Raw genomic sequence first — 15,448 nt, 5'->3', positions numbered from 1 at the left:
GGGGGCAGTTCTTTCTGGCATGGCACCCTTGGCAAGCCTCAGGGCTCCGTTTCCCCATCCACAGCCAGCGAGGCCTCCGTGCATGTGGCCTGCAGGCTCTGCAGGTATCTGGGCGAGTGTGGTACAGCCCCGCCTAGGGAGTGCCCTCTTGCTAGTCATGTGTTCAGGGGCTTTGATGTCTGCTGCAGTCTCTTCAGCCTCCAAACTTGCCTGGCGCATGCCAGATGCTCAGTCCACACAGGCTGACCGCCTTAGCTGCCCCTTAGACCCAGTGTCTGCCCTGGGGGTGCAGGGCTCCCACCTTGGAGGCCAGTGGCTCAGCCAAGTGACCTCTCCTCGCCTCCCCCACCTTAGCTCCATCTGGCCTCAGCCCCCCTGCTCCCTGGAGCAGAAGGCTGCTTCCACGTGTTTGGGTTTGATAACATCATCTCTAGTTCCCTTTGCCAAGTACTTCTGGGCTGCTCACACACCTGCTGGGTTCAGGCCAGGTGCCCGTTACCTGGGTCCAGGCAGGTTGCCTAAACTGTCTTCCCTCAGCTGCACCCTGAGCACTGAAGTACAGGATCATGTTCAGAGGGCCTTACAAAGTCTCACTGAATTATTTTATCAACCTTACCCTCTTTTCTTCTGTCTAGATGAGGAAAGTGCCTGAGGGCTCTCGGCTAGCATGTGGCATGCTGGGACACAGTCTCAGCCTGCCTGACTTCAGAGCCATGTCCTCAGCCATGCACTGCTCAGCTCCTGGGGATAAACCGTATTTCCAAGCTCTCCACCAGCGTCAGCTCAGCCTGACCACAACTAATCCGGCTGACATCTATCTGTGGACTCAGTCTCGCAAGACAGACTCTGACCACTGGCTGCAGGACCAGCTGGAGGGGGCAGTCCGAGAGAGGAGGCTGCCTTGGACCAGAGGGAGGGCCAGGGGCCAGCAATGGTTTAGAAACACTCCGGACCCTGGCTGAGTTGAGTGTGTGAGCGTGTACCAAGGTCAAACAGAAGTATCATTGTGGTTTACTACACTTTTGGACTCTCCTTCCACACAATTGAGAACAGGAAATATTAAGGGAATAGGACCTGACTCTGGCCTCATTTGTCTGGCCTTGTGGCATTTGGGTGGCTGCCGGAGCACAAGATCAGCCCCAGGGCGGAGGGCCTGCCTATCTGCCAAGCCCAGGAAGTCAGATGATTCCTATAGATTTAGGCCACCTGCTCTCTGAATCGCATCGATAGCACCCGTTCCCTGGGCAGTGCTGGGCCCAGGGCCTTGCATAAATGGCTTTATCAAGCTGGGACCATGGATTTGCAGTTTCAGGCCTACAGGCAGGCTTCAGTGACCCTTGTCTCCTGCTGACCTTGTCTAAGGCTCCAGAATAGCCTGGTGAGGCTCTGAGGCACCCACCCTACCCACTGGCAGCTCTAGCCCCAAGCTCAGGCGCTCTGGTAAAGTCCCTAGAGACCATGCAGCTCCATCACTTCCCTAGGTGTGATTCAGAGGAATACTTCTCTTAAAAGACTGGCCCCAAGAATGGCCAAAACTCTGGTAATCTTTGTGGGATGGGGCCATCAGGGAGTGGCTGGGATGCTGGTATTCTATGGCTTGAGCTGAGTAGTCATTTCAGAAGTGTAGATTTTTAAAAAGAGCCCACAGCTATAGGATTAAGATTTGTGCAGCTTCCTATAAGTCACAGTCCAACCTGAAAGGGAGCAGGGACTTGATGTCAAGGGGCTCCTGTAGGTCTTACCCGCTCTCTGCACCCCCGTGGCAGTTTCCCCCCAAAAGGTGAGGCTTCGGATGGTTGGCACCCAAGGTGAGGAAAGCTGTGGCCCTTAGCCCAGGGAAGTGTGGCCACAACCATCCTTCCCTAAAAGTCCCCTACCTCTCAGCTCACCGAGGGCTCACCCAGCACATCCCCTCAAGACCCACTCTTCATCAGGTGAACTGCTGATGTTGCCCCCTCACCCTTGAATCCTTCTATAGCTCCTGGGAAGGATGAAATGCTCCGCCTGTGATTTCTCAGTTCATTACCTTACCTAACACCCAGAAAGTATTTTCTCCTCTGAGCTCTCACACCATCCTGTAAACTTAATGATATAAGAACTGTATGGTCCTGTCCCACTGCCCTAGACATAGACCATTCCCAGGAACTCATGCGTCACCAACATCTTTCCTCATCTCCCCCATCTCTTGCCCCACTGGAGATGTGCTGATCACCCCTTTGCTTTTGCATCTTATCACCCATTGGTAGGGTGTCCACATATCCCAGTGTACTCAAGGCGGTGCCAGCTTGTTTGTGGTCCAAATGAGTGGATTTACCAGTGTCCCTTTACACTCTCCAAGACATCCCAATTTAGACTTATGTGTTTACTCAACACGTATATGTATTTAAGCATTGTACTTGATTTTGTACTTTGTGATAATGGTATTTTATGAGCTGAAGTCCTCTGAGATGTGCTTTATTCACTTAACATTATTTCTAAGATTTTTTCCCCATGGCCCATAGTTCATTCCATTGTGTGATGACACTTTACCGGGTCTGTTGTGTCCCATTTTCTGTTGGTAGGAGCAAAGCTGCGATGCCTATTCTTGCATGGCTCTTGGTTGAGGGTTCTGAGATGTGCAAGGAGCCTGTGGCCCAGAACCTGAGCCATAGAGCATGCAGTCAACTTGACAAGCCAACGACAGCATTTGTACACGTCTCCTTAGACCTGTTTGCTCAGGAGCTGCAAGCCCTGTGAGGCTAGGGATCACCCCCCCACACACACACACCGTCTTTAGAACAGTGCCTGGAACTCGGAGCTCAGGAAATGCTAGATGCCTGAATGTTCAGGGGGAACACGGAAAGCTCAGGGCAGACCCATCCCATTTTGGAAAAATACTTCAAGACATTGCTGTTGGATGGGCAGCAGAAGCAGCTGCAGTTTTATCTGTGCTGGTTCCTGTAATGGCTTTGCACAAATGGAGGGTGCTGTGAACACACTGTGGCTTGAAGTATTCTGCTTGCTGGTGGGCTCTGGACCACAGCAAGGAAGAATTGCCCCATCTGCCCTGAGATAATCCCACTTCCCTTAACTAAGCAAGGCCCTAAGTCATCCTGCAGGTCTTTGAGGCCCAGGCCTCCTGAGATGCACACCCACTAAGGTAAGAACTATGATGTAGAGAAAGGTTACAGGCCCGGGGCTGGGAGACCTGCTTTCTATTCCTGGATATGCCATTAGTAAACTGGTGAGCTTGGGCAAGTCATTTTGTCTTAGTTCTAATTTTGTAAAATGAGTCTGGACAATGATAGATAATTCTTGAACAGGAGAACTCATCGGCATCACCTAGGAAGCCTGTCTGAGTACAGATTCCCAGGCCTTGCCCCACAGGCCTCCCTTGAGGCAGTAGGTGTGAAGTGGAACCTAGATACAGGCACATTTACATGATAAGGAATTTAAAATGAGCATCAGAAATGATCGTCTATGGGTAAAAAATTCAAGTGTTCCTGGACCCAGTGGTGCTATCTGCAGGCAACCATTGCTTTTGATCTTCTGGGGGCTACCATCTTATTGCTAAATAATATGCCAGCTGTTTCATCAACGCAAACATTACCCAATGTCTTCATGCTAGGCCAGATGAGGACTTGGATCCCCGACTCCACCCTCACTCCCAGGATAATGCTGGGACTATTTCTGGCAGGTGCATTTTAACAAGCAGTGTAGGTGATTCTGATGTAGTGGGTCTGCCAGCCACATGTATGAGACACTTGCTAGGGAGACTTCTGGGTGGAGACATCAACATTCCTCAGCCCATTTTAAGTTCCGGAAGACCAGGTGCAGGAGTCACACTGGCATCATCCTGCTCTGGGTTTCTGTGGAATGAAATTGCCTTCCTGGCCATCCTGCTCTCCTCCCCGACTCTTTTCTTTTTAGTACTGGGGATTGAGCCCACAGGCACTCTACCTCTGAGCTCCACCCTCAGCCCGATTTTTTAAAAATTTATTTTGAAACAGGGTCTCACTACGTTGCAGAGGGCCTAAGTAGCGGAGGCTGTTGAACCTGCCGTCCTCCTGTCTCAATCTCCCATGTACTGGATTACAAGCATGTGCCACCATGCCCACCTATGTTATTCTATTTTTTTTTTTTTTTTGTGGTACTGGGGACGGAACCCAGGGGCGTTCTACCTCCGATCTATACCCCCAGCCCTATTTTTTATTCTTTACTTTGAAATAGGGTCTGAGTTGCAGAGGTCCTCACTACATTGCTGAGGCTGTCTGTGAACCGTGATCCTCCTGTCTCAGCCTTCCAACCGCTGGGATTACAAGCATACACCAACATGCCTGGCTCTCAGCTATGTCATTTTTAAAAACATGTTCTCACTAAGTTGAACCTGCAATCCTCCTGTCTCAGCCTCCTACCTGGGATTATACCTGTGAGCCACCATATGTGGCTCAAATGATTTTCACTTCCTTCCGCCAGCTGCTACCTGGAATGAGTGGATTTTTCCTTTAGGCACCATCATAGTTCTGGCTCTAGTGGATTGCTGAGCTGACAATCTGGTGTATTCTAACATGCCATGTTACACACACACACACACACACACACTCTCTCTCTCTCTCTCTCTCTCTCTCTCTCTCTCTCTCTCTCTCTCTGATAGTTCCGGCTCTAGTAGATTGCTGAGCTGACAGTCTGGCGTGTTCTATCATGCTGTGGTGTACACACACACACACACACACACACCCCTTGGACCTAATGTAGCTGCCCAGATGAATCTTGGCCATACCAAGTGACAGAATTCAGAACCCTGGAACACGTACTGTGAGATTCCATTTAGTAACCTTAAACACCAGGCAAAATTGAAAAACAAAAACAAAAACAAAGGCCGAGTGAAAAAGGCAAAAGTCACCAACTGGGACAGAAGAGAAGGGAACCTGTGGGCTGATGGTGCCTGCAGAGGGACAGGTGATGCTGGTTTTGGGGTGATGCTGTTTGCATGGGTGCATTCACCTTTTAATAACTTGAGCTGTCTCTTTATAATTTGTGTACTCACCTGAATATTAATTCATTTTACAAATGTTACCTGTAAGAAAAGGAAAGGAGCTTCCTCCTCCCTGACCAACCCCTTACACAACCCTTCCCTGGGAGGCCCGGGTAGGGAGGGGAGCCGAAACAGCCCTTCCTGTGTGGCAGTGTGTGTGTGTGTAGTTGCAGGCTGGAGCCGGAGTCCAGAGAGCCTGCCTGTTTGATGGATTTTAGAGTTCCAGCGCGGCGCCCCGCAGAGCCAAGTGGCCCGCTGGGTCAAGGAAGTGGCTGAAAATGAGGTCCAAGCATGTTCCCTGGGAAGGATGACAAGATATGAGGCGACCAAATCTCCCGTGCCACCTTCCCCACCTGCTAGCAGCCAAGCTGTCCAGGGGGAGGTGGTGTATGGGCCCCCAGCCCGCCTCCCCAGGCTGCTGGCCAACCTAGTGTAAATATTATTACACTCCTACGCATCTGAAGGACGTTAATTATTAAAACACATGCCACCCAGGGTAGTGCACTGTAATTAGGTTCAAATTAAATTAGCATCCTCTTGTAATTAGGACATCAATAACCACTCTTGAGGCACCAGCTCTCGAGCCCCTCCCTATTGCTTCCCAACATGGGCTAATGCAAGAAAAGGGGTCCATTGACTCTCCCCAGGACACGAAAATAATCAAACCAATAAATAAAAAGCGAGGCAGCTACACAGCCCCTTTCCTCGTCGCCTGCCTTCCCTACTGGTCCTGCACATAGAGGGGAGAGGGAAGATAAGGCTCACTGGGGAGGAGACTCTGGCAGCAGCGCCTCCCCGGAGGCCACCCCAAACCCTAAGCTCTGCTGCATCAGCCTCGGAGATGTGGGAACTCCCAAAGCCTGCCCAGGGATGAGCCATGCTTTCTTGCCATCTGCTAGCCCTAATTTTCCCCACTTCCTCTGGGACGCCTTCCCAGCCACCTGGAGCTGGGGCTCAGCCCCTCCAAGTTCCAGGCGCTGCCCACTGCTGTGGCTTATACATGCCTTGGCACACACTTGGCCAGTGCTGTGCTTGGTGGAGGCAGAGATGGATGGATGAATGGATGGATGGATGATTTTGTGGTTCAGCTGGAAGGTGGGTGGGGAAGCAGAAGCTGTGATCCTGAGGTCAAGGAGCAGGGGCTAGGGAAGAACCTGTGGGGGCTCTCTGGTGCTACTGTAAGAACTAATCCCGACTGGCCAAGCATGGATGAAAACAAAATACCAAGGGCACAAACAGTTTGAACCCCTCTTTCAGTTTTGCACCCTCAGTACTGGCTTGCCTCACCCTGGTCCCAGCCCTGCCTGGGGCAAACACTAGGAACTCAACGGGTGTGGGTAAGAGAGGCCAGCAAGCTGGGGCCCATCCCGCACGAGCAGCAGCAGTGCCTCCCCGCCTGCTGACCGCTCTGACCTTTGTCTAAACCAGCCTTGGAAGAGAAAGGAAAGAAGTGGGAAGGCTCAGGCATAATTTCAATTGGAAAACTAAGGAGGGTTTATCCTTGGGCACAGAGGTAACCAAGGCAACTGTTAAGACAGAGAGATGATTTCAGATCCTTTTACAAAAGAGTGGGCTGGCATCTTGCCCCTCTGCAGACTGTGCTCATCGTGAACATACAGTGCCCTACCTCTTGGCCTTACCTGGGGCACCCTGGAGGTAGAGAAATGAGTGAGATGGGCACTCTCTTCTTCATGAACAAAAATAAAATGAGAGGCCATGGTGAGGATGTGTTTGCCTGCAGAGGGTGGGACAGCTTCTCAGGGCTGGGATGATGGAGAGGTCGGTGGTGTCATCATGCTCCTGCCGACTGGGTGGCCCCCAAGGAGTGCAGTCCTGGGAATGCAATCCCCTGGACAATGCCAGGAGCATGAGTACTCTGGCCAGCCCCACAGAGCTGCAGGCAGAACCACGAGGCTCAAGAGACGAAGGAGGGGTGCTGGTAATGAGCTGAACCAACTCCACCTTTCTCTCCTCTGCCCCAGCGTGGGTCTTCCTGTTCTCCCTTCTCCCCTTACATGGACACCCAGAGTCCAGGAGGCATATGCCTTTTTGCCTAAAGACAGAAGCCCATGAAAACCCCTGACCAGAACAAGTGTGGATTTGGGGAGGACCTGGCTTAGGAGGGAAAGCTGGACAGGCTACCATGTACTCCCAAGACAAAGGAGCAGCCCTGTGCGGCAGCTGGAGCATCACCCCAGATCAGAACATCAGATGCAATGTGGGGCTGCCAGGCAGACTTGCCCCCAGGCTTCTCTGGAGTATGTGCGTGGGAGGGCGGGGCCTTGAGGATGAGGTGGGCGAAAAGTGGGGGCCCGTGATCTCAACACCCCATGTTCCTCTGGGCATGCCCGGTGTGTGACAGGCTCCCTGCTGCACACACGGCTGCTCTGGCAGGTCTTCTTCCTTGTGGCCTAGATGTGGCTCTGGACCAGCTCCACCTTGAGGACTTTTGGGGACAGCCTTTTAGAGGGAAAGCCAGTGTGGAGCGCCCTGCTCTTCTTGCTGGAGGTCCTCTCAGAGCAGTCTGTCCTTCTAGCTCTCCTCTCCACTGAAGGACAGGTAGCCCTTGTCCCTAACCCACTGTGTGCCAGTTAGTAGAATCGGGGAACTCACCTTGTTCATCACCAGATTCCCTTAGGGATGCCTGGTGGCTGCTCTGCCTAATCTCTGAGATCCCTGAGGGTGGCTCCATGCAATGAGTCAAAAGAGAAGACGCCTGGTCTTCTGCACGAGCACCACAGTGCCCAGTGGTGCCTATCACATCCATGAGTTGCACAGAACTCTATTAACCGCCTTGCACCCTGCAGCTGGAGATGCCTTTAGGAGGAGGGAGTGGCCAGGTATCTGGATGATTCAAGTACCCACATCTCCTCCTGGCCAGGCTCCTAGCTCCACCGTGACAGTGAGGGTTGCACGCAGCATGGACTATTTTATTGGGCCTCAAAAGCTTTAAATACAGAATGGCTGGTGAGGGGGCAGACGTGGACACACTGGCATTTGAGAATAGATGTATCAGAAAAGTCACATCATCGACAGTTGGACAGAGCTGGAGAAGGGCAGTCTAGGGCAGAGGTGGGTGCCAGCTGGCCGCTGGCCTCAGGTGTCAGGATTACCCCCTGCACTAGGACAGTCTTTCATGTTTCTTCCTGATTTGAGGACAACTTTTAAAAAAACCACAAATCCCCAAATAAAAGTACAAAATCAGCTGGGAGAGACTATGGCCAGCAGTGCCGTCACCCGGAGGATGATGGCCTGCCCCCAGCAAGCCTTGGGCCACACCCAGCCCGGATGCCACCCACGTTTCCAAATGCTGAAGCAAAGCTGGACCCAACCTACACCCCTCCCCGAGGCTGGAGTTGAAAACACACTCCTGGCAGAGGAAGAGGTACTGGGTGAGCGGTGCTGGAGGCCAGGCACAGTTCTCCTTAGCGGCTGTAGCCAAACTCGTCAGCATCATCAGCTCGGAAGTCTCCATAGCGCCACAGGTTCAGCTGTGAGAGGAAATAGAACGTAGCAGTTCAGGGATAGGGGCCCCCGGGAACCCATGGGGTCAGGCCTCTCAATTGAGCACCCTCTGGGGGCCCGAAGTGAGAACTCACTCTGGCGCTCTTGGCTGACTCCTGGGCATTCAGGTATTCTGTGATCTGAGAGACAAGAAAGGAAGAGGAGTGGTCAGAACACAGACACTTAGCTAAGCAGACAGAATGACCCTGGCGCCCCATTCCCCAGAGGAAGCTCCACAGTGTATCTGTCCCCTGATGTCCACCTCAGTGATGGTTGTCACCTATCCTGGGCCACCTATCTGGTCCCTTCAAACCTCTGATAAAGATCGAGTTCCTGTTCCTTTTTGGTATTGGGGATGGAACCCAAGGGGCATTCTACCTCTGAGCTACACCCCCAGCCCTTTTTATTTTGAAACAGGGTCCAAGTTGCTAAGGCTGGCCTTGAACCATGATTGCCTTGTCTCAGCCTCCCACATAATGGTATTACAGGCGTGCACCACCTTGCATAGCAACTATCAACCTAATGCAGCCTCACATGACCCCACTTAAAATCATACCCCGCACTCTTGATGCCTTTACTTCTATTTTTTCTTTTCGCCTGTACTTATCAACTCCTAACATCCTATTTAATTTACTCATGTTTGTTTTTATTTTTGTCTCCGCATCCTTGGATATAAGCTCCACAGGGCAGGGATGCTATTTCTCAATAAATATTTGCTGGGAGAATGATTCAATGAATGAATACACGGTAGGTGTTTACCTCAGGGACTGGGGCAAAACGAATTTCTAGATACCAGAGACATCATGGGTAGTTTCATATGGGGACATTAAGATCTCCGATTCTATAGGGAAACATAAGCTAAGCTCCTAGAGGCCATCTGAGGCAACTGGGGGCCTCCCAGGGGAGGACTAGGGGGGCTGTGCTTCTTCTGAGACAGAGCAGCAGTTCACCCTGGCGTCCTCTTTCCAAGAGCCATCGGTGTGCAGAACCAGCCCTGGCAAAGGGAAAGCGGTGGGCCGAGGGTAAAGGGGAGGGAAGCTGGCTTCCACACCCTGTCTCTGGGGGCTGTGGGGAGGGCTCAGGTGCTACCTCTGCACCCTCCCCCCCCAGCTCCAGCCATGGCACAGCAGCGCTGTGAAGAAGCGTAACTTCCCATCTGCCCTGCCCTCTGAGAAGGCTCACTGGTTTGCCCCAGCTGGTACTTGGGAGGCGAGGGAAGGACTTAGGCATGTATGAGGATGCCTGGCATCCAGAGTCCAAACTTAGCAATGATGGAACAGAGCGAGGCGTGGCCCAGGCATTGGCCCCTGCCCGTGGTCCAGCTTGTGAGGCAGAGGCAGGGAGCACCCTCACTGCTGGAACACAGGTCCCTCAGTGACCTCCCCATCTCATTTATGGTGGTGCTCCCAGGACCCAAGTCCCGGGCTTTACCACGCAGGCAGGAGGAGTGCTGTGCCATCTTTTGGGGCCCTGTGGTGCTGCCTCGTAGGTGACGTGGTTCCAGGTGGCCCTGGGCGCTAGGACTTGGAGTTGTATGTTGCAGAAAAGTGACGCAGTGAGACAGCAAGGCTGGCTTTGAGCCTCTCCGCACAGCCCCTGGCCCAGGCCTAGCCTATCACCTGGGGGTACATGCAAAGGGAAACTTTCCGCTCTAGTTTGTAGCTGCATTCTCAGCCAAACCCGCAGCCAATTAATTTGGGATGTAATTAGATTTTTTTTTTAAACCCCAACAAACCCAAATCCATTATCTTTCCCCAGCAGGACCAGCAGGATGGTGGATCCCCCGCTTCCTCTCTGGCTCCGGGTGCAGTCCCTAGTCCCGTCGGCTGTGAGGATGGGGCGGGCAGGCAATGCTTGGGGCCTGCCCCACAGTGGGAGTCCCACTCCGCGTCACGTACCACTTTCTGGAACTGCTTCTCCTTGCGCACCTCCACCATGACCAGCCCCTCCTTCACCAGGCCCAGCCCCACGTCGCCCTTAGAGTCGGCGAATTGCAGCGTGACGTGGGGGCAGCCGGCACTCAGGTGTTCCACGTTGAGAAGGCACTGAGTGTTCTGGATGTCCCGGACCACGCTGTCCACTGCGTCTGTGCGAGCGTCCTCCTGGGCAGAAACAAGACAGGTCAGTAAGAGGGATGCCCGAGAGCTAAACGGCAGCTGCCTGAGCCCCGGGTCCTGCCCACAGACCTCCAAGAAAGCGCGGCCGGCAGGGTTATCTCCTACATTCCCAAGGCTCTAGTACTTAAATCCATAATTCTAGGTCTTATTTCTTCTATACTGAAAGCTGTACAGCCGCCTGGAGGTCCCACAGCCCAAATTGCTTCTTTTCCTTCCCCAAAGCAACACACCTACATGTAGGAAATCCAACGCTACTTTGTGTGTGTGTGTGTGTGTGTGTGTGTGTGTGTGTGTGTGTGTGGTACTAGGAATTAACCCCAAGGGCATTCTACCTCTGAGCCACATGACCAGCCCTATTTTTTTGAAACAGGGTCTTGCTAAATTATCACATGCATGGGCCTGGAACCTCAGATCCTCCAGTCCCAGCCTCCCAACTACTGGACCACACACCCTCTCCCGCAGGTGTGTACCACCATACCAGGCTCCTTGACACCTTATCCTCTCCCTTGCATCCCACCTGAGTTGCCCTGGCAAGGCTGTTGTCATTTCTAGCCTGGGCCACTGCTCATCTCCCAGCCATTCCTTCGGTCTCCACCACCCACAGTGCCATTGGAGCCAACTCAGAAACAGATCTGATCACGCCTGTCACTCTTCAGCTGGAAATTTAACCACTTCCCCTCCCACCCACAGCACAGAGAATAAACTGCTGGCACTGACAAGACCACAGTCTTCAGCCCTAATGCACCTTTCCCTTCTCGTCTCCTGCCAGGGCCTGCGAGCCCCCTAGGGCCTGGCTGTGCTGGCCTAGTCTTTGCCCAAACGAGCCCTGGCTCACCAGGCCTTCCTGCTTCTCAAGAACTAGGTGCTGCGTCCGTGGCACCTTCCCTCAATTTCCATGGTCAGAACCAATCACTCCCACCTCTTGATTCTGTCACTAGGGGGCAAATCACCACCATTTCTATCTTTCCCAGCCAGCCGTGCGGGCCGCAGCGGTGGCCGAGTGTCAGTGGACCGGCGGTGTTGGAGGAAGTTGCCTGGACTCACATCTTGAGGCACCTGGATGAAGGCGAAGGCATACTCTGTGGCTTGAGCTGGCAGCACACGCGTGCTGAAGGCAGGTGGCAGGGTGCCCAGGCGGGTGGACGGCAGGATCTCTCTCTGCAAAGGAAGCACCAGGCCCACAGCGTCACACACTTGATGCTCCCTTGTACTCAAGGACAACCGGGCCTCTGGGAATCCCAACTCAAACAGGCCTTCCCTGTTTTGCCCCACAACTGGGTTCCTCTTAGCCACGTGCACAGGCTTCCCCAGCTGGCAAAGTCCTGGAAAAGCACGACTCACTGGCGCCAGCAGTTGGCGGGAAGCCGTGATCACACACCCTCTCCCGCAGGCCCTGTGCGGGCACCTGGTGGCTCCCCCTGAGACACTTGTGGTGACCTCTACTTCACTCACTGTTCCCACTGCCTTCCAAGACCCTTCCCTCCACGGGGCTTCCTGACTCCTTCTCCGTGGGCTGGAGGGGCACACCAAGAAGTGCCCAGGCCGGCTGTGGTATTGCTTAGGTGGATGGGGCCAATCCGGCCTGGTCAGACCTCTTCTTTGGTGTGTTTCCAGGTGGTAAGTTGGGTGCAGGGCCCAGCTCTGAGTTCTCTGTGCAGATCTTTAGCACTAGTCCACAAAGGGGGTATGGAAGAAGAGTGGATGACTGCAGCCATGTCGCAGGAGCACCACACTCCTCGACTACAACCTCTCCCATGCCTGCTGCTGGAACCACTGAATCTCCCAGGATTTGTCAACAGAGCCCTGGCTGTAGGCTGAGGCTCCTAAGGGTGCCAGGCACCTGGTCACCCTTGAATGTCCCTTCTCAGCTAGCTGGCTTTGGATAGGCTTTGGCTCTGCAGAAGGAAAACCACAGTTCAGCATAGCACAGGACCAGGAGCTGTGGGGCACAGAAGGCTTTCATGTGCTACTTGGGCCCTTCTTCAGAGATGATAGGCGGAGGGGAAGCATGGATGTGGTGGGCGTTCATCCTTGGGGCCTAGTCGTGAGACCCATCAGTGCTCGTAGGCCACAGACACCCATCCTGTCAGGTCACTTGGGGCCTGGCCTGTTCGCCATCAGCAGAGGTGGCCAAATGTGCATGGTCTGTCAGTGAGCTCAGGGGAACCTTCAAGAGATCAGATGCCTTGACCTAGGGGATTACTAAGCCTGACCGCCCCTCCCTTACCTGCTCCTCCACCCGTCCCAACACTCACGTTGCCATAGTCGATGTAGAAGACGTGTACTTTGGCAGGAGATTCGACTTTCTCGACTCGGGCGCGGTACCTGCAATGGTGTCATGGGCAGAGCTTGAGGCACAGCCCGGAGGACGCTGGGCTCCCTGGGGCTGTAGCAGGGGACCCGGCATTTTGTGCCCCGGGGATCCTCGTGTCAGAGGGCATTTCCTGGGCTCCATGGAGGCCTAGCCTCAGGGCACTGTGGACACCATCTAATGGAGTCAGAGCAGAGCTGGGAGCGGAGGAGGGAGAGGAGCATGTGGAGCAGATTAATGTGTCCTTGGGGCATAAAGCAACAAGACTAATGACTAGATTGATGTCTGCTGTTTAAACCCAGCGCACTAAACAGCAGCTGTAATTAGCCGGCAGATCTGTCTGGGAGGCCGCAGCAGGGAACACATCCAAGACTCTTCGTCACCCTAGGAAGGCCATGGGCCCTACCCTTGGCAGATCACACATAAGTGACCTTCTTCCGGCCTGTGGGTGCTGTTGCTCCTGTCCCAGACAGCAGAGGTGGAGGGTCAGGCGGCTGGTCTGGGCTCAGTGTAAACCAGCCGGTCTCCCTCCCCTGACATCATTCTTCCTGGGAGGGGTGAGGGCTATGTCACCCAGAATCCCAGCCAGCCAGCCACCACTGCCACTGCACAGCACTCCCCAGGAGAGAGGAGGGACAGCACTTTGTCCTCCTGAGCTTGGTTGGTCACAGGGGGCCAATGGGCCAAAGTATAGGCCCCAGATGGCCATGGATGAAGAGGAGTGACATCCTGAAGAGGTGGCAGGTGCCATCACAAAAGACCAGTGGAAAGCATGTATGAAGGGAAACACATGAAATTGAGCTATAGAATTTTGTGGCCTGTGCCTGGAGGACAGCCCTGCTCTCCCGCCTGCTTAAGACTCCATGGTGGTCCACATGGCTTACCATTCTCCGTCTACGAATTTGGCAATGCAGAACTCTCCCCGGCGGGGGGCGTAGGAGCCCTCCACGGGAGGGTGGCTGGAGATGTCATTGCGCATGTTCTCCATCAGCTTTTCCAGCTGGGTGCCTGTGGGAGCAAGAGGCAGTGAGACCTGGATGCTGTGTTCCTGAAGCCTCATCTTGGGCACTGAGCAGGATGTGAAATTCTGCAGGTTACTACGGCCCTAGCTGCCCCAGCCCACGTGGGATGGTCCTCCGTGGGTCTCACGCAGGCTTCATGCTCTCCACTTCAACGTGGGGCCTTGTTCTAATCTACAGGTTGGGGTGTAAGCCTCTTGGGAACGTGTCTGGGCTTTGGGTGAGGAGGTGGGTAGGTAAGAGCCGGTCACTCGGGACCTCATTTCAACAAGGTCCAGCTCCTGGCCCGGGCCACAGAGGTATGAGTGACAGGAGCCACTTTGTCCGGTGTCTCCTGGGGGCAAGGGTGGAGATAACAGATGGGTCCCATACAACCTTGGATAGGAAAGGACCTCAGAACTGGAGCCATACAAGATGAGAAAGGAATTCTGGGAGCAGGTTCCAGAACCCCAGTCTACTTAAACGGGGCCAGCCTGACCCTCGTCACTTTGCTAGATCTACGTTGATGAGCACCTGCAGGATCCCTAGCTGGGCTCCCACCTCCTGCCTTCGTACCTCTTCTCAAATGGGGACAGCGCGTTGACTCCTCTGCTTGCCCTGCCCTTCACTGTCCCTGGTCAGTGTCCCTGCTGCTTGCCCATAGGTTTCTCCACATCTGAGGTCTCCTCAATTTTCCCTGTTTGTTCCTGCTGTACCCTCCCTGCCCCCACTCTGCTCAGTGTCAGTCCCCCGACTTCTCTGTTATGTCCCTTTGGCTGGCTCTGACTCTAGCTCTGCGTAGACCCTTTGTGACCCCTCTCTCTCGGAGTCAGGGACAGGGCTGTGGATATGTGGCATAAGCTTGGGACTCCTCTCTCCAGGGCTGAAGGCCCCAGGGTAGCAGGTGCAGAACACATGTTTCTTCTTGTTACACGTGCCACCCTCAGTCCTGTAAGTTCCTTGTCTGTGCATATGTTTCTGTCACTACACCGAGCTCCTTCAGGGCACAGACCACAGCTCACTTGTTTCTGTTTACTCACGCACGGCCTAGTAGAATCCCCAGTGCATGTAGGGCGCTTAATAATTCAACTGCACTGAAAACGATCTCTGCATGTGCACACAGGGTATGTGCCCACTCTCAGGCTGTGCAGGGCCATAGTCCTCGCCCTTGCACGACTTGGTGTGAACATGGGGACACAGGGAGCAGCTGCCCTTCCCTGACCCAGGATGGAACCTCTGTGGAGTGCCCCTTGCTGCACAGTCACACTCCAGGGACTACGGAGCCTCTCCTTACTTGGCCTGCTTCTGTTTTCATGGACTGTTTTGTTTCAAAGCAAGAGGGGCAGTCTTTGCCTTCTGCTAACAGGCAGGTCCTCACGCAGAGCCTGCTCGGTCATTCGCAGGCTATGTCGATATTTTCATTAGATCCTTCCCAAAAGTAGGCTCAGTGAGAGCATGGGCCAGGGCAAGGGGCTGTCCTCCAGAAGGAGATGAAAGGCTTCAC

The 15,448-nt window shown here is 53.9% G+C and overlaps 1 protein-coding gene across 1 annotated transcript in view; it reads right to left on the bottom strand.

The window, feature by feature from the left end:
* Positions 1-8,439: 8,439 nt before the first annotated feature.
* SND1 (staphylococcal nuclease and tudor domain containing 1) overlaps positions 8,440-15,448 on the bottom strand; it is a gene marked incomplete at its 3' end in the record, with an annotated part of 461,155 nt that continues 454,146 nt past the window's right edge. Inside the window, exons 19-24 of the mRNA XM_080701065.1 lie at positions 13,831-13,954; positions 12,891-12,960; positions 11,680-11,793; positions 10,417-10,620; positions 8,614-8,658; positions 8,440-8,505 (exon numbers count right to left, since the gene is read on the bottom strand). Of these exons, the coding sequence (XP_080557191.1) occupies positions 8,440-8,505; positions 8,614-8,658; positions 10,417-10,620; positions 11,680-11,793; positions 12,891-12,960; positions 13,831-13,954 (623 nt within the window). The remainder of the gene's footprint in view (positions 8,506-8,613; positions 8,659-10,416; positions 10,621-11,679; positions 11,794-12,890; positions 12,961-13,830; positions 13,955-15,448) is intronic.

The sequence above is a fragment of the Muscardinus avellanarius genome, assembly GCF_963383645.1.
Source record: "Muscardinus avellanarius genome assembly, chromosome: 9".
Classification (NCBI taxonomy): domain Eukaryota; kingdom Metazoa; phylum Chordata; class Mammalia; order Rodentia; family Gliridae; genus Muscardinus; species Muscardinus avellanarius.
Note: the sequence above shows the minus strand (reverse complement) of the source record. Positions and strands in the feature narration are given on the sequence as shown.